The 18,989-nt window shown below is 39.0% G+C and overlaps 1 protein-coding gene across 14 annotated transcripts in view; it reads right to left on the bottom strand.

Annotated features, from left to right (window-relative positions):
- ATP2B2 (ATPase plasma membrane Ca2+ transporting 2) overlaps window positions 1-18,989 on the bottom strand; it is a 309,277-nt gene that overhangs the window by 65,977 nt on the left and 224,311 nt on the right. For 12 of the 14 annotated variants that reach the window (XM_062620069.1, XM_062620078.1, XM_062620167.1 and 9 more), the window contains 4 exons: window positions 18,339-18,380; window positions 16,423-16,587; window positions 14,012-14,226; window positions 12,330-12,572 (listed from right to left, as the gene is read on the bottom strand). In XM_062620069.1, the coding sequence (XP_062476053.1) occupies window positions 12,330-12,572; window positions 14,012-14,226; window positions 16,423-16,587; window positions 18,339-18,380 (665 nt within the window). The remainder of the gene's footprint in view (window positions 1-12,329; window positions 12,573-14,011; window positions 14,227-16,422; window positions 16,588-18,338; window positions 18,381-18,989) is intronic. The other 2 variants (XM_062620157.1, XM_062620142.1) reach the window with 1 other exon arrangement.

Here is an 18,989-nt window from a genome sequence, read left to right as displayed (position 1 = left end):
AACAGATTAACAGATTGCATAGATTTTTGATACTTTGTTCCTTATATTTGGCAAAATGCTTGCTATATTCCCATGAACAACAAATGAGCTGAACATTTTTCTGTAAGTGCGAAGGAGAAACTGCACCTAACTCAGAATTGTAATTGGTACCTTCATAATGAAACCCCAGACATCTGCTACCTTGCTTGAGATGTATTCAACTGAGGTTTCACTGCATGCTGGTATTAGACTGCCTTCATGAGTGTTGCAGGCAGAGAAAACACAGGAGACAAACTGCATAATGTTGAGCTGATTGGGTAGTGAAAATGACATTCCAAAGCAACAACTGCAGTTTAAAAAGTGTATTTCAAAATTAAAACCACTAGTAGGGATTTACACTTTTTTTGTCAACATTAAAAGCATTAATGCATCTGTTCTAGGGCTGAAACCTCATCTTTTAGATTTGAGAAAACAGATACATTTTCTTTAGTTACAGCATTGATCTAAGTAGCTATTGTACATTGGGAAGGTGTCCTCTGAGCCACTCTACACATATTAGCAATTTATCAACAGTTTTCACCCTCACATCTCAAGACTCTTCCACCAAGGTTGCCTCTGAAAACTTTACTCAATGGTTCTGAACTTGTCATCATCACAGTTCCAGTTACATGAGCTTCCTCACTTTTAACCAGTTAACTCTCTCGCTCAAAATGAACACCTCCACTAGTAGCCTAAAGTTCATGTCATGCATGCTCCCTACTAGCCATTGACATGAATTTCTGCCACAAAGTTGTGACACCTACCATTCAGTCCCTGTTACCTAAGGATACCAACTCTCATTTCAATTTGTATTATCTACTCTGTGCTGTTTACTAATTACAACTGGAAATCTTGCAGTACAACGTAGACCTTAAACCTTCATTTGAGGATAATGAATTGGGAAAAACCAAAATGTGCCCTGTAATAATGACTGTATCGTACAAGAATTCAGTCATCATGTTAAATAACAAAACATTCATAGCCTTATATGTGCACATCAAAAGCCTGAATTTGAACAACAGAAATAGTATCTCCAGACAGCTGATCTTTGCATAAAGTTTGCATTAGCACAGAACATATGAATACTTTGGATTTTCTACTTTTCTACTAAATACATCTCAGATAGGAAAACTGAATTTCTAGAAAGACCAAACCAAAGCAAAAACTACCCTTAATACTCACTGCGTTTCTGGTTGCAGCACAATTCCAAACCACTTGTACAGTTTAAAGAGCTAAATTTAGCAAGGGCAAAGCAAATCTAGCCACATGAAATGTAAAATGAAGTTTTTTCACTTGACTGATGCTACTGATTATAGCCCAGCATAATTACAGATTTCTGCTAATATTACTCATTTCCAGGGTGAGGAAAAGGGTTCTTCAAGCATCCATTTCTAAATGAGTCTAAAAACATGAATGGCAGCTATTTTGCTTTTCATACAAAATGTACTCCTCTAAACCTATATGAGCACATATCAGCTTTTTAAATTGGTTTTCGTTAGTTTGGGTTGTTTGGGGGTGGGACAAATGCATGAGCTCTCGTGTATACAATATCTTAGAGTGATGCTTGCCTAATATTTTCTCAGAGGCATTTTTTTTGCATGATTTGTGGGGTAATGTTTGAGATCCATTATGAATTCAGTCCTCTGGCTGTCCCTCTCCCTGTCAGAATACTAAGAATGATGTCTTTGCTGGGCAGCACTGCAGCCTGTGAGACTGCAGCCAAGTTTGATCTGATTATTCATCACAAGGAGCTGGGACAGGAATGATGGAGAGGTTGAACATCCTGTCCTTTATAGGAAAATTCTACCCAAAAGACTTGTTCTCTCACCTCTTCCAAATACATCACCCCTCCTAAACCAGCACTGACCTGCCAACCCTCCTGCTTTGGAGTAAGGTAGCTTAACTCTGGCCACTTGAATTAAGTGGAAATGACAGCAAAAAAAAAAAAAAAAAAGCATAAGAAATACATGGTGGAACTTTTTAAACACAATATTTTCATCCAGTATTACAATGAGCTGCACCTACTGCCCAACACTCATTCATAATGTTGGATGTATGAGATGTCCCTGCGTCTCTATGAGGACTTGCCAGTAGCCAGCCATGCTCTCTTGCTGGGTGTTTGTGCTTACACACAAGGCAGCTTTGTAGTCATACTTCTTAAAGTTGTCCTAGATTGTTAAAACTTCTTCCAGAGGTTAATTTTTTCATGCAAGGTGTCTGCCAAAGCAGGTCTGTCATTCCTTCAGCGCCGCTACAGAACAGTACAGTTTTGGCTATGTTAAAATACAACCTTCCCTTTGAAAACTTCCCACTTCCTCTGCTAGATTCCAGGTAGGAAAAGGATTTTCTGTAAGGGATACCTACTGTCCATCAGAATCATACGTCCCTGAGAAATCAGATCCATCAAAGTCCCATACATTTGAGAAGTCCATGCCCCTTGCAGTTTCCTCAGAATCTATGGTTACAGTTCTTCAACCTCGTGAAGATTCTAGAAGAATTCTAGATCTTAATCTTTAGATTCTAGAGATTTCCCCAGCTTATCCAGCACCACCTCTAAAAGCAGAAAGGCCTTTTCACACTGACTTGTAAATAACACACAAATAGGATTGACTGGAACCCAGAGGCGTCAAGAGCTTCACATATGAGGAAACTGGAAGCTTGAAAGAAAAACTGTTAGTGAGGTCAACCGGCAGAAGAAAGGAGAACTAGAATTTGAAGCATAAGTTCTTACTGACTGTAGATTTAATACCAATTTTCTAGGACTAGCTATTTAGCAAATAAAGTAAGTCTTCATCAGTGCAATCTCATTCATAAAGAGGAGCAATGCCAAGTTGATTTAAAGTCTTTTTCAAGTCTGTAAAGTAACTCCTGTACATTTGTTGCTCTGAGATTAGCAAGATGTTCTCTGTCATGTACTTTATTGCTTATCTGTTGTACTTCGGGCATTGCATCAGAGTTTGGGTGGTTGTTCACCCCCTGCACAAAGAACAGACCATACTGGAATTCTGAGAGTAAAAAGAAAACTTACTTAAAACCTACATAGGATGTAACAGAGACTATATATTTAATGTAACATACTTGAAAGAAAATTAATGTCATATCTCACTATGAGCTGATACACCCACTCCATTGTTTTCTAATATGCCTGTTTGTGTTTCTTTGATTTTAAAACCATTACCATTTCCTATAAAATTGGTATTAAATTATCACATTTGAAATTATTATCTTCCTGTGCCTGATGATAGCACAAAGAAAACCTACACTAAAACAGATGTGCCTGAAGTAAGTGATTTACACCCACTCAGATAAAAACAAAAGCTCCCATCAGGAAAACATGCTCCCTGGTAATACCCCCTCCAAAGTGTTAGCACTAAATTCTAACCAGCATATCAATCAGCTCCGAAGTGGAAGTGTGATGACTCAGTGTAAGTAAGGTTTCAGAGGCATGAAAGAAGTAAGTATTGAAAACACTGGGCCAACATATGTAATTAAAAAAACAACACACCAAAAACCTCCAAAACAAACAAAAAAACCCCACCACAGTACAGAAAACCACAATGGTCCTAAAAATGCTCTGACAACAGTAAGCAATATTCACATATCTACATGAAAACACTTTGGAACAGCTTGCAGGAAGCACTGACTTCTAAAGCCTGTTCATCCACAGGCATATTTGGCAGTAGCTGGCACTTACTCCTGAAAGTGAATCATCTTACGCCGGTACGAGACGAGTAGAAAGTAAAAACATGAAAGTAAGACAAATAACATAAAAGAAAAATGCTATGCATGGTAAGAGGAAAACCACAGCAAGTTAAAAAGCTCATTTACTCATTTTCTTACAAGCAAACAAAAAAAACCCCAGCTAATGTGTTAAATGATATTATAATAACAAAAGGCTTCCACGGGACTGTCATTCCTGTTTATTATCTTGCAGTGATTTATTTATTCCAAAAGGAATAAATGGAATCTGCAATTACCAAGCTGTAAAGATGACCAGCACTAAGGAGGTTTTTTAATGCCTTGTTTTCTGTCACATGAAGAAAGAAAACACAGAAATATAATTTAACTTGATCATAACTTTTTAGCTAATATGGGAATAATTTGTCATGCTATATCATTGGATGATCTTTAAGGTCCCTTCCAGCCTAGCCCATTCTGCGATTGTACAGTGCAGGATTATCTTATTTACCCATCTTCTCTTGCCATGTTCATTTATGGCTGGGGCAGGACGGTCACCCCTTCCTTTGACAGTACAGGAGACTAGGAAGAAGGTGTAAGAGTTGTCAGGAGCTGCATTCCCTTTGTCAAGTTCATTTACAATTACAGTTTACTGTATAATGAGAACCCCAGTGAAAGAACTAGCTCTGTCTGAGCACCTCTTTCACCATTTCTGCCACTGCAGAAAGAAAACCTGCCTTGCCTCTGACAACTTGGCCACTCCTGAAAATACACAACCTTCCAGAGGGTTCAGCTATGTCAATAGCAATGTACAGGATGGCCCTGTTCTGATCTCTGCTCCCTTACCCCCTCTCTGCTTAGGGAAGTGCAGCCCACAGCCAGCTACCAAAAGCTTTATAGGCAGCTGATTCCATTCTGCCCCTCACTTTAAACTCTCAAAAAGCTTTCTGATAGCAAGACAAAGCCCCTGCACCCTGAGAGCAGAGAGCACACGACCGGGATAACACCAAGTCCCAGTGTGTCACACATTCAAGCAGTCTTTGCTAAATAGAGTTATTTCAATTATTAACTCAGCAGCTAATTTAGGGAGAAAAGCTATCTTGATACCTCTTATTATATAAGACTTCAATGGCAAGTGATGTGTGAAGATCATTATTCTCTGTAATTACCACTCCTAGAATCAGAGACAACTAAATACATGATCTGCTATCTCTTATAATTATTATTTACACAGTAAATACCATGCACACTGTAAGTTTGGGGCTGGGTTTTTTTTGCTTTGCTTAATCTGAGGAACTGCTTACCAAAAAAAAAGTTGCAAAGAAAGTACTGTTGGGTATTTTTTGGTGATGATTTTCTTGCTTATATATAGAAAGAGACTTTGGCCTGCATTGTCTGTCCTCATCTCTAATGTCTACATTATACAGCTGTATAACACTGGGAACAAAATATGGGAAGTGGGAGAAAAATACCAATTTACAAAAATATCAATATGCTTTTTTAGCATATTTTGTAAACAAAACAAAACAGGGTTTTTTTTTGAAAACAGTTCAAAGTTCAATCAAATAAAATAATATTTTAATTTTAAATGGTCCAAATGCACTATTCAGCTGGAGATTCAGAAATGCTCCACAGTTATTAATGCCATCCCCTGAGCACTTCAAAAACACGAGCATGTACAATTTTCATGTTTCTACTAACAAACTAACGTGCCCTAAATCCAGCCCTACTGAGCTGGAAGATGCCACCCTGAAATCCTGCACTGATTTTCTACATGACTTTCAGCAAAGTAGGTTTTCCTCTATGTTTCTCCTTGTATCATCTATTTAGTAACTTACTGTACCCCTAAGACCTCAGAACGCAAACTGGAGAACCTGGAGCAGAGCATCATGAGCTCGTATAAATCCACTTGTTCTTTTTCAGACAGTGAGAAAATGGGTATCTTTGAATTCCTGCACTAGTTCATCAGTCTGCCAGCTGAGGATTCTCTTCTCAGTACATTTGTGTGACATTTTCTGGACGTTTTAATGACACTAGAAGGAGAGGATTTTGCCATTCCATATGTATCCCACAGTGCCAGTGGAGGGAGATGACTGAAGCCAGTTACTCCTTCCTCCTGCCTCCTTCATCCAGCGCCAGATGACGCTTGACAACAAGCTAGGCCAGTGCCATTCATTACATGGGCTAAGTTGCAAAAATTCATCCCAGATCTGTTTCTCACTGTTTACTGGTTTCCAGTATTGTTATGTAAGGGTAAAACCTTGCACAGATCTATCCTTACATAAAATGTCTGTCCAACAGCACTCCTCCTCCTCCCTCCATCCTTCTCAACCTTAGAACACAAATAGAGGTAGAAAAAACACTAAGAAGGCTGGGCTCTGCTCAGGTTGCTGCCAAAAGTCACTCAAACTACTGGTGCAAACCTCCCTGGGATCAAAGCTTGTAACTGTTCACGGGGGAAAGGCAATGCAGGGAAATAAGGAAAGCCTCACGGCTGCAAAGGGGAAGAACACTGCGGAGAACATGGGCAAACTGCTGCTGCCAGCTTCCAAACGCCTTTCCTCCTCATGCTCCAGTTTTTCCCTCACCATGCCCTCATTGCAGCGTCGAGCTCTCTGCCTTCTCCCACTGTCTCTTCTTCCGCCAAGCTGACTTGCTTTCTCATAGGCAGGCCAGCCCTGACTGACAACTTGACTACGTCACAGATGACTGATCTTCTTCACAGACTTCAAGCCAACAACTGGAGCTGCCAGATATATTTGTGCTTTAATGTTAATGGTAGGGAACTATGCAGGGAATAAACCAGAATTTAGGCCAGGCCATTTGCTTGCGTTGTCATTTAAAGTTAGTATAAATGAAAGCTATCCTCAGTCTGTCCTTAGTATTTTGGTTTTTTTTTTACCACTCTGTCCCCATTTCTGGCCTCATTTTTCGTGTATGTGTTTTTGTTGGGGTTTGCTGGCATTTTTTAAGGTATCTATTTTAACTTAGAACATTGTTAGCAGCAATGGAGGAACTCATCTGGACAAAATACGAGATGACCTGAACCTTCATGTGCAGTAAAAACAAATGGTAATTCTGTCTTTTAACACACGAAACAAAGAGCTTGAGAAGAGGTTTTTAAGAAAACCGTACCCGAGAGTAAAAATATCTTTCCAATTTCAAATACCAAAATAACTAAAAATGTCATTTGGAGGATAAAAGCTACCTTCTCATGGTTCTGCTCTGAATAAAAAGAGGATTCAAGTGACATCCAATAGCAGCTTCGTTCAGCATGATTGCTCTTGGCAGACAGCTACAATAAAGCACAGGCTCTTTTGCTGTTGCCTCAGGAAATATAAATCCTCATGATTTTCCGTTGATAGGTACAGCATAATCTGATCTATTGGGCTTGGAGCTTTGTGTAGAAATGAAACAAACAATCTTTCCTAAGCAGTGAGGGTCTCCTTCTTCCATTCCATTTTGAAAACAAGGCTTCACATAAATAAACAGACACATAATATACGTATACAGGCAGATAAAAGCAAAGGTCAGTGCTCTGTCAGACAAGAATTAGAGAGCTGCAAGCAACTACTGTTAAAAAGATATGACATTTCAATCCTCTTTTTCATCACTGATAACTTTATATGGTAATGTGGGGAAATGTATACAAAAATCCATAAACCAACCTTCTACTACTCAAGTTTTTAAATGACCCAGTAGGAAGCTTCCAAATATCCGTATTCCTCAAAACAACTTTAAAGTTTTTTTCAAGAAGTGATGGAATTATGAAAGGTAAAGGGAATTTGTTGGCTAAATAGTATATGTGTGCATATATATATATTATTTTTGAGACAATTTTTTCATCCAATTAAAAACAGTAGACAAGATAAATTCAAGTATTTGATAAATGAAATCCAGTCTACATTTGACTGAAAGGAATAAAAATCAGTAAGAGAAGTATTAGTGCTTTGCATGAGGGCTGTTCTGACAGGAAGATTATGTATTCCCACAACCCAGATAGCTGTGCTACATTTGGATGCAAATATATTCCTCACAAATAAAAAGAGCCCTTCACCTGGCTACTACATCCATGTTCTCAATACCCACAACAGATTTCCACCTATTCCTGCACAGCAGCTGCTGTATTAAAATCTTATTTTCCATTACTTTTACCATTTCACTTCAGTAATTTCTTCTGGTTTTCCTGTATCCTGGGTTACCTCCCTGCCCTGCCAGCCTCCCTCCACCCCTCTTCCCCAAGAAAGCATGAAGTGCATCCACTCCAGTCTCCTGCATCAGACAGTCAAAAGGACTCTATTCTTAGCAATAAAATTCTGTGCCAAAATCTCTTGAACCGCTTTCAGAATAAAGTTAGAAATTTTGTTCCACTTATTTTAATAATTCATTATCTATTCAAGGAAAAGGAATTATACTAAGCAAGAAGGTGAATTCACACCTTCCTTCCTTTCCTCGTAAATCCCAAAGGCTGTGCCTGTTAGCTCCATCCTCCTGCTCCGCGCCGATGCCCTGAGCCAGCCCATTTTCTCAGCACCATCTCCCACGGAGGATGACCACTGCTCTCCTCCATGGAGGACTCCTCTCAGGAAAGCCTGTGGAGAATCCCTGCTCTTCGCTGCTGGAGTTATCTTGGGCCCTCCGGGCCCTCCCTGTTGCCTCGTGAGGAGTGGTGGGTCTGAGCAGAATGTGGAGACCCTCATCTAGGGCTATGGTAGAAACATGGTTGGAATTTGGGTGCTGGTAGCAACTTTGACAACTTCACTGTTTCATAGGTAGATGTTATGGTGTCACAAAGAGGTGTTCTTCAGCCAGATGATAAACAGGAAACATTGCTTTCTCTGTCCTGGCTTCCTTCGCCCCTTTCGGTTTTATCCAGTAAAGGCCTTTTTGTTCCAAAGTTTTACAAGGCCACATTCGTTACTTGATTAACATTTACAAACACACAGACTTGCCTGTGACATCTCGGCCTTTTTTCCTTTGAGATCCTCAGCTGAGGGATGCTGCTGCATTGTACCACACGCTATGCAAATGCAGTAAATGGTCACTAGAACTGAGAACAGCCCTGCAGCTCCAGACATGCACCTAATACACGCATAAGTAGCTTTTTTGCTCCCCAGGCACTTACGGAGTACCAGCTGAAATGCCTGTGTTAGATCCTAATAATAACGGGTTCAGCTGGGTGTTCTCCACTGGAGCTGAAAATCCCTCTATTAAATACTAACTGCAGTCTCTTCTTAGTAAGAACTCATTATACACATCCCACAACCATGTCATCTGTGCCCTCTGACAGCTTTCAGGAAATCAGAAGAAATACTCTTCTTACTAAAACTGAATTTTTGCAAGCAGGAGCTCAGTAGAGGAGTTCAAATCACTAGCAGTGGTATTTGGAGTCTCTATTTCATGACTTCTCCATGATATTCAAGACCAATGTGCTTCTGCTCCAAGTGCATGGAAAATACTCCCAAAATGCAAATTTTGTTTTCAGGGTAAGAGATACTTTACAGTCCTCATCACAGCTCACATGCAAAAATGTATGAAGTCTAATCTTTATCTCTGTGTGGGAAAGCTATCGAAAACATGACTGTTGGAAAAGAAAGGTTTTCTGGAGAACAGCTTCACAATACCAGCATAAAACCGGCATTAAAGTGGCTCTGCAGCTAATGGAATGCAAAAGCAGCTCACTCAGTAACTTGATCCTTGGAAAGCATTAAAAAGAACTATATTTAATGATGCTATTGTTCAGTTGGACTAATTTGTGTTTAATTTCTCAGGGAAATTCAAATCTTTTATCCCAAGCAGGGATATTATTTTCTTTTTATATTTTTATCAGTGGTTCAATTGCCCCTTAATCAAAAAACAATGCAAGAGGGAGTATTTATCATTCAGCAGAGCATCTTGACTAATTTTATGGTCCCATATGTGATCACTCTGAACAGAAGTTCATACAAAGCGCAATTTACAGCATACTCAGAACTAGATGACTAAAAATAGCATGTGTAAAATTCAGTCTTATAAGACATGCACCCTTTGGGTTTGAGCTGATGTTCACAATATGATTAAATATACTCTGGGTGCACAAGTATGCATTCAGTATTAGCAGCTAGAAAAATCATTCTGTATGCTTTATCCTAGAAACAACTCCCTTAGGTGTTTTCAATTGTATTTATTTATGATTTAAAAGGGGCTATGGAACAATACCTTGTATCTTACACTTTAGCTTAAGCTTGTTATAAACAATGAATAATGAACTCCTCTGGTATTTGGAGTTGTTATTCTTGCGGCAGCTGTACTGCAAGGCTTGATTTTATGACAGAATTATAGCTAAAAGTCACCATTAATTTTACATAGAGAAGTTCAAGCAGTCATCTGCTATGCATCCAGCACAAAGGTGATTTCCAGGGGATTTCACCCATTTATCAGTTTGACAGAGAATCAGCCTCTGTGCGAAGCTAAAAAAGAACTGAAATGGTGAAATACTGACTCTTCCTAACAGACACACGTAACTCACTTCAACAGGAAACAATGAAGTCAAGCCAGAGTTAAAAAAAGTTCAAAATTATACTGAGACCAAAGTGAAATTTTAGAACTATTACTGACCAGAAATTTTCCAGTCAAATGGAACTATTACCACAAGAGAAAGACAGAATGTTATATTTAATACTACATGTGCTTCACTCTGGGAAGTCTGATGCCACTCAGAAACCTAAATCTAGTCTGAGATTCAGAGAGGGCAGTGGAATGGATGTTGAACAGAAACACTGGTTACTGTGTTTGATCTTGGGCATTCAGAATGAACAGTTAAATGTCAAACAAATGAAGCAGAGCTGACATGGAGCCTTGCTCTGCCAGTCACACCTGACTTCACCGCCACCCAACCTGCTGCCTTCTGCCTTGTTGTTCCTTTGGAATGAAGAAAATTCTGCTAACATTAGTAATATTCTCTCAAGGCCCTCCCAGTCAGATGCCACAGTGGCAGCAAGGACTGATGCTGGTGACCAGCATCGCCTCTGTAGCACTTACACAAACACAATTATATAGCTTTCTCCCAGCCTTCATCCCAGTTTATCCCTATTACCTTGTCTTAACCACAGGTGTGTGTTGAGGATGAGTTTGATTCTGTCTCTTTCTACAGAAGGAAGTATCTAATCTTACTTAGGCTGTAACAATACTAAAATAAGATGTATTAAAATAAGATGTTCCTCTCCCTAGCAATCAAATGTAATACTGATTTCTGATATCGTCATTTACCCAGCAATAGTAAAATACTCTTGCTAACTTACAAATGTGCAGATAAGATTCCAAAAAGCCACTACCATCAAATATGCACTATTACACAGCATTTATACTGAACCACCTGAGAGTGGAAGGCCCATCTTGCACTTTAGTTATCAGGGTCAATTTTGACAGCACATAGGAAAAGGACAGAATAATATCCAGCCTCAGCTGACCAGAGCTGTTCCTCTCTACAGTGCAGCTGTAGAGAGGTGCACTCACATTGCTGTCTGGTTGCACCTAGAAGGTGGCTACCAATGGTATCTTTGTGAGCAGACGGAGTGTCTGTGTGATTCCCTGTCCACTCATGCTGTCGGAAGCAGCTCCAGCTGCCTCAGGGGCTGGTTCTCCCCACATTTCCCTTTCCAGAGGGATTTCAGTGGGAACAGAAGAGTGAGCGCAGTACAGCACAGATGACTGTCTGAAGGGTGCCTCAGCTGTGCCTTGACGTCAGACACTAACCCTGGCTACACAGCCCTCGGGAGCCTTCATTTCAAAACCACGTTTGCTACAAACACACTTGGTGTATCTGCGTCAGGTTTCTCTAAACAGCCTTCTTCCAAGTATTGATTGCTACTAATATCCAGATGTTTACACTGCAAGAATTCCAAGGAAATACATGCTCCAGCCCTCAGCAGCATTTCTGTACTTGTATCCTGTTTTCTGTGGTTGTATTTTAACAGAATACTCTTAAACATGAAGTGCAGGCAAGACTACGTTAAACAGCTCAGCACAGAGCTATGAAAATAACACATAAACCCATAAACTAAACAAATAAATTTGTTCTGTAATACTAAGATTAAGCTTGGTCTTTACAGGAGCAAATCTATTGGAACTGCAAAAGTTTTCAGCCTCTTAATTAGCTTCTTACAGAAGAATCTGCTGCTGTTAGCAACCAGGATATCTCCACTTTGCCTTTCTCTACAGAGTGAATAAAATACTTCTGGATGTAATTCACTTCAAACCAGAATGAATAAAGATCATGAACCTCATTGATTTAACCAATCCAATTTATCCTATTTCAGAATTGAAAGTTCTTAGACACACAGAAATAACTGTGCACATATGAAGTCTCAGTGACAACTTGTTCTGCTTTTAAATTTAAGTGCACCAAAACTGGGCCGTACCAATCTGACAGCAGGAGAGTTTTAAATGTAGCATGGTCTTGTACTTGTTAAGTACATCCCTATCCTTAAAAGATACAAATATATAGTTTTTACAGCACCTGTTCTCATTTTGAGGACCTCAGTGGTATTTAACGCTCTATAATCGACAACAGGACGTTAAGGAATTAACACTGCTTGAAACATTACAACTCCTTCTTCTAGTTTTCATTCTGTTGACAGAGAAAGCCCACGTACCAGGATCTTTGTAGTGTAAGCACTGTTGATAGCAATTGCGTTAACCAGCAGTTCGAGGGTTTTGGCGGGTATGGAGTCTGGGTCAGGGATCTCTTTGTAGTGGACATCCCCAACGTAGGCTTGGACCACTGTCATCCGGTTGGTCGTCAGTGTCCCTGTTTTGTCGGAGCAGATGGCTGTAGCATTACCCATAGTTTCACAAGCATCTAAGTGGCGGACCAGGTTGTTATCCTTCATCATTTTCTGAGGAAAAGCAAAATAAAGAGCTGTCAAGAGCTGCTTTGACACATTTATAATGTCAGTCAGGAAAAGCAAAATGCATGTATTTAGTCTTGTCCATGAGTACACAACACTCACTGAACTAGAACTCTGATTGGGGATGATAACCCAATGCTTAGTCACAGACAAACAAGCAGTGACTAGCCCTGCAATAATTTTGCCTTCATAAACCAACACAGTCCTGCCCTTTTTTGCAATATATATACATTTTAAGGAATAGCCAGAACAGCAGAGATTAGCTAAAGAAACTGAAGATAGCAAGATTTTTTTTAAACAGTATCATTAAATGTTAAATAGTACCATTACATGTTTTCTATTCCCAGTGCCAGGATGAGATGTGGCAACACACCAAGGGACCACACATTTGGGGAAAGAAACAAACTAGCAACAAATAACCAGCAACCACAAAAAACCCCACGCTACAAAGAACCACCACGGTAGAGTACTCCATTCCACAATGCACCTGGAAATGCACAGTCATTGCTTCTGTCTTCTCAACATTAAAACCACCCTGTGTCCCATCACCTGACATTACTGTCAGACACTATCATATCCTCAGAGGGTGCAGTACCACCCCTTGTACACACAGCTATATGGCAGCTGGACACTGCACATACAGATACTCACCTGTGTGCTGCACGTGTTGTAGGAAGGATATAAGGAGACTGGGAAAGCATTTTAAAAGCAGCTAAAGTCTTTATTAGCAAAATGCCATCCTTGAGAGGAGCTCCTTTTTCCTGATGACGATGATGTTTGGCTACATATAAATAGAGCTATTCCTTCCTAATGTTCAGACATTAATTTAGGTACATGCTAAGTAAACTTCACAAAATCTTCATCTAAGATTCGTAAAATCTGACTAAGCTGCTAAAACAATCTGAGAAAACTCCTGAGATAAGAGTCATCCACAAGTGCAGGATTTCAATCCTCTTTCGTTTCCTCACAGAATCACTTACACTGGCTACAAAGAACTGCAACTGCACTTCAGAAAAGGACATGAAAGCTCCGGTGAAACTCTCATTTCTTTGAAGTGTTCCTGAAGGCTTCAAACCCTTGTAAAAATTCTGTACTATTGCACAAGTAAAATGTGAAGACAAAGTTATTCTGTGTGAAAATCTCATAGTAAATTCTGCTCAATAAATTCCTGGTGCCCTTGCAAACTAAGTAGGTGTTTCTGCTGCACTGGGTAGTTTTAAAGACACGTATTAGAATACATGTGTACTTGCAGTTTTGACAGATACTTTTAATATAAAGCAAAGTGTCACATCAAAGGAATTCCACTCAATATTTTGAGCACATTTATTTACAGGCCACTCTTCATCACACCTAATAAAACCTGAAGACTCACTAGTAAACTCAACTGAACAGCATTTTCTCCCGTAATTATTATTAATGCCTCTTACCTTTACAGAGTAAGCCAGAGAAATAGTGACAGCAAGTGGAAGTCCCTCAGGAACGGCAACCACAAGTACAGTAACCCCAATAATGAAGAATTTAACAAAATACTGAACATAGACAGGAGTGCACTCAGGCAACCACTGCTTCTTGTTGACCACAAACGTGTCAATGGCAAAATATAGTACCAAGATTATTACAGTGATGGCAGACATCACCAAACCTGAAAAGAGAAATAATCAATTACTATAAACAAAAAAAAAAAAAATAAAACCATGTGCAATTAGAAATCTACATTAGAATTTTCTTATTCTACATGACGCTTTTCACCAGTACCAATAATGATGATAATGATATACTTTACAATGCAGAAAAAACATTCCTATAATGCATTTACAACAGCCCTACATTTCAGTGAATAAGGAAATGCTGAACTCTACAGAACAGCTGAATCATATCATGTTAATTTTTAAGCACCATCTTACTGCTGCCACTAAAGCTTCACAGTCGGTCTGGTTCCACAGGAGCTCGCTGTTACTGGAGGGTTTTCCCTTTAGTGCAGTACTTTGGTACAACATTTAGCTGTCCTTTTAACCTCCACCTTTCACAAATTACTGGTCTACCCACATTCAAACACTCATCTTTCTTTTAAATAAGCTTATCTTAAGAGGCTTGAGAAAAGGAGTCTCCTGTAGTTTATGTTGCTGTATAAGATATTTTAGGAAAGCCTTATTGATGTGCCTGGCTGAATACAATGAGGCAATGCTGCAGGATCATCCACAGAGCAGGTTTTCCCTGCTTTTCTTGAAAATGTGATAAATACCAGTGTGTCCAAGGTTTCCCTTCTCCAAGGGAATTTGTAAACCGCATGTACTTTTATGAAGAGAGGCTCAAGGGGTCTGACACTGACAATAGAGCACAAGAGACACCAATTCATGGAAGATCTCAGGGACTTAATATGCTCTCCCAGTGACACAGACTTTGCTAAGCAAGCACTCCCCCTCTGCAGTTTTGTGCCTGGATTTGAGCATACAAATACAAACTCCGTTGGAACATCTATTTTGCCTTCTGTGATTGCTGCTCTTTGGCAGGTTTCTATGCAGCCATTAAGCCTGCATTTCAGTGTGAATTAATTTCTCTCTAATGAGATCATACGGGAGATGTAGAATGCTGTGAATTTCATGTCTTGACTGGGTAAGCTGAAGGATGCTAAGGTTGACAGGAAGCAGATGAGCCATGGAGACTGGTATATGCCAGAGGATAAAGGAAAACCATTAAAATATTGTAAAGGCAAATACTCATGACAACGCAAGACATCCCCACAGATTGCCCAATGACAAAGAAAAATCAAATGAGGCAATAATTAATTGAATTCCTATTACTTGCCACATTTCATTTAGAAATCGCCGTTATCGCTTTAAAAGTGATAGTCACATCTATGCAGAAATACCAAAGAGAGTAATAAACAGAAGGCAAGGCAGAAAGGTATTTAAGGTATTTAAGATATTAATGATCATGAGAAATGAAGTGGTTTTATATCAATGCAACTGTTTTACAACTAGCAACAAAGCAGAGAAGATTAAGGAATATGAAACTGGCCAAAGCATGAAACTGGACATGAAAGAGATGATACCCACAGATTCTAAGCCATGGACTGTTCAGGTGGAGATAGAAGTGGCATCATGGTGTTACATGATCAACTAAGTGTAATGAACTTAGAAAGGAATGAGAAGGACTAGCAGGGGTAAAATCAAACTGGTAAAGAAGGATAAAGGAGACTGCACAGAGGTAAAGTTAGGAATCTGGTGTAGGGCGTCTGCCAAGGATCTGGATAGAGATTAAGTTCTCTTTAACACCACTAGAAAAAAGAATCTAATGAATATTATGTCATTATGAAAGAGTTTCACTTTCTACCTACATGTTGGAGAAGTGCTACTTCTAACAGTAGGGACCAGGTGGTACTGGATGTGTCATGTTTGGGTAAAAGGCAGGAATATGGATATTAAGAGAAAACAGAATGCTTTCTGAATCAGTAACAGGACATGCTGTGTGAGTGGTATTTTGTGAGGATATTAGAGATTCTGAAACTGTGTACTCAGAAGTTCTAAGTGGAGAGGAAATTAAATTTGTAATTACTGCATTTGGGAATCTTAACTATGACAAAAGCTACCTTTCATTTTGATTCAAATATTCATTACAATCCAAGTTGCCTAAAGCTTCCAGTTTCTTGACAATCAAAGCTAAGTTTTAGGAGAATAAAAGATCTTCAATACCACATAACTATCTTTAGAAAAGCATTAAGATGACCCATTTCTAAATATTGCAGTAAGAGGCCCATCCTGTTTTAAGAATAACTGGCTCTAAACCCCTTTGTCGCCAGTATAACATACTGCTTCCTCAGTCAGTTATCCGGTCATACCTGCTTTGCCTATCTGGACTGCCAGCTTGGTCAGCTTTCCCTGAAGAACAGATTTTTCCTTCTTGTGCATGTTGGATTTCTTCTTGTCTTTGTCATCTCCCTCTCCCCCTTCTGCACTCTTCAGCGGCTGCATCTCCATGGCAGCAGCCCCATCCTGCTGCTTGGCTAATAATGCAGAACAGAACAGTTACTCCAAAACTATTCATTCCTTTTATTGTAATGTTGATACTGAATTCAACCAGCAACAGTCATTGAAGGGGCTGACTGCAACACGAATGACTATTTCTACGCACAGGATTACACTTCACTCCCATGGCAGTCAGATACCCCTGTGAGACCCAGGGGGCTTCTGCATGGCACAAATGTACAAGCACACCCATGTGCACCCCATAAACATGGGTATCAGGGCTGCACTCTTTGTCAAGCACCATGAAAGTCATTGGGTTTTATTTATTGGTTGATCTTTTTAAACCACCGATGACATTCTGTGTTATACACATATATATCACTTAATGTCTTGTAGATTACTTGGCTAGTAACAGTACAACAGTACATGCAGGTTTTCCTAGAATAGATCTCAAAAGCTTTGGCAAATAGACAGTCTGTGTTTCTCTAAATGCTGTTATGCCTCATAGATTACAATGCACCCTTACAGTCACACCTCTCATGAAAACATTTTAAAGGTAACGTAGTCCCACAGATGATCTATGGGCCTCATCTCTTGACCACATGGGCACCGCAAAGACCAGTGGATCACGTTTCATGAACTGCTATTCTAGGTAAAACCAGACTTTAAAAGTTTCCTTAGCATTCGGTATTCAAGTAACTTAACCATCCGATGGGGACACCATCATTAGTCTCACATAAAAAAAACTACACCATTTAAGGGCCAAACCATCCGTTCTTGAAAGAACGAACGCTAATGCTCATATAAGGAAACTTTATTTTAGTATCAAAGAGAGAGATGTGTTTTTTTTAAAGCAATGACATTCCAGTTTATATATGTGTATGTATCTGGTTTGTATCGAACACAGACATAAGTAAATTAAACAGAATGAGATGAAACAGCTTTGCTTTGACATTCGTGAAGAGCTTGTACAAAACTGTGCTTATTTGATCTGGAAATCTAATTCGACTACCTAACCTTAAGCCTTACTTGTTTAATACCATTTTATTTAATAGTTTTGTATCATTAACCACTGAGCTTATCTGTTCAGTTTCTGATCTATCACCTCTGCAATCTTCAGTACTATCTGAAAAGAGAAAGCTGTAGTTTAGTTGACTTCTTTGGCATGACCCAAAGAAATTGTGATAACTGTGTCTCATACAGTAGAAAGGGAACCATGACTTTGCTTCAGAGAAAGCAAACTGTTTATTTCAATTCCATCCTGAGATTGAACGTTAAATAAGGAATTCCCAAGATTCTTAATCTTCCTGTTATTTATCCTTATACTATACTCTTACATTGCTGAATAACCTCTTGGCTTTTAGGTTTCCTTTTGTTACTGCTTTACCTTCTCCCTGCAAAAGAAAATGTGTCCATACAATGCCATTAAACACCAAGGTGATGAGACATATCAAAAATAGGGTTGGAAATCCACTAACAATACATAGCATACGTAACTTGCACAAGAAAATGGATTTTAAATGAGCTTTGTGACATGAAAGCATAATCTATAAATGGCTCATTAGAAACACTGCTCTTCTCCTATCCTAAATATCTGTAAGTTATAAAAACCTAGGAAGGTTTCTTTGTCAGGTTTGGTTGGTTGGGGCAGGGTTGAACATTCTGTTTGAACAACAGGGCCACTTTTACACACAGGCAGAAATCACAGATTTTTATGTTACTTTTTAACAGAATTTAACTACATGCTAAAAATAAAATCCACAACCTCCTTAATACGAAAGAAGATTACCTTTGTTCTGGCTGTTCTCCATATTCCCATCCTGCATTTTGCCTATATGATGAAAAATTTCAACAGACAACAGACAGTAAACAACCTTTGCCCAAGACAGAACATGAAAATGGGAATTTACATAAAAAAGGGCAGACAAAAGCAATGAGCATGTTACAGGTACTTCTTTATGGTCAGAGACCATTGCTATTATACATCTACTTAGGACGACTTAGCTGGACACATTCATGGACTGCAGTCAAGTTCAGTGTTGTAACATATAAATATTAAGTATCAGCACATGATTTTGAGCAAATTGCAGAAGTTGAGAGGGTGAAACTAAAAAAAAGAATCCAGTGGAAATTAATATTTGAATAATATTCCTGAAATGAAATTTCAGAAAACTGGGACTTAACCACAGGCGTAATTTTTGCACACTGCAGTATACAGCATGACTATCTTAATGTAGTCCAGAATTAAATTCACTATTTTAGTAAATTAAGACAAAATATAAATAATTGTGTCAACGAATATGAATAAAAATGTAAATCATAAATGGTTTTTAACTTGCATTTTCCTCCCCTAGTTGTATTACTTAGCAAGTTAATCAAGTGCCATGAGATTGTTCTATAGTCAGGTTTATCCTGAAGAAATACTTGCCAAGTGCATCCA

The sequence above is a fragment of the Pezoporus occidentalis genome, unplaced genomic scaffold, assembly GCF_034315485.1.
Source record: "Pezoporus occidentalis ecotype Australia unplaced genomic scaffold, CSIRO_AGI_Poc_V1 ctg106, whole genome shotgun sequence".
Classification (NCBI taxonomy): Eukaryota; Metazoa; Chordata; class Aves; order Psittaciformes; family Psittacidae; genus Pezoporus; species Pezoporus occidentalis.
Note: the sequence above shows the minus strand (reverse complement) of the source record. Positions and strands in the feature narration are given on the sequence as shown.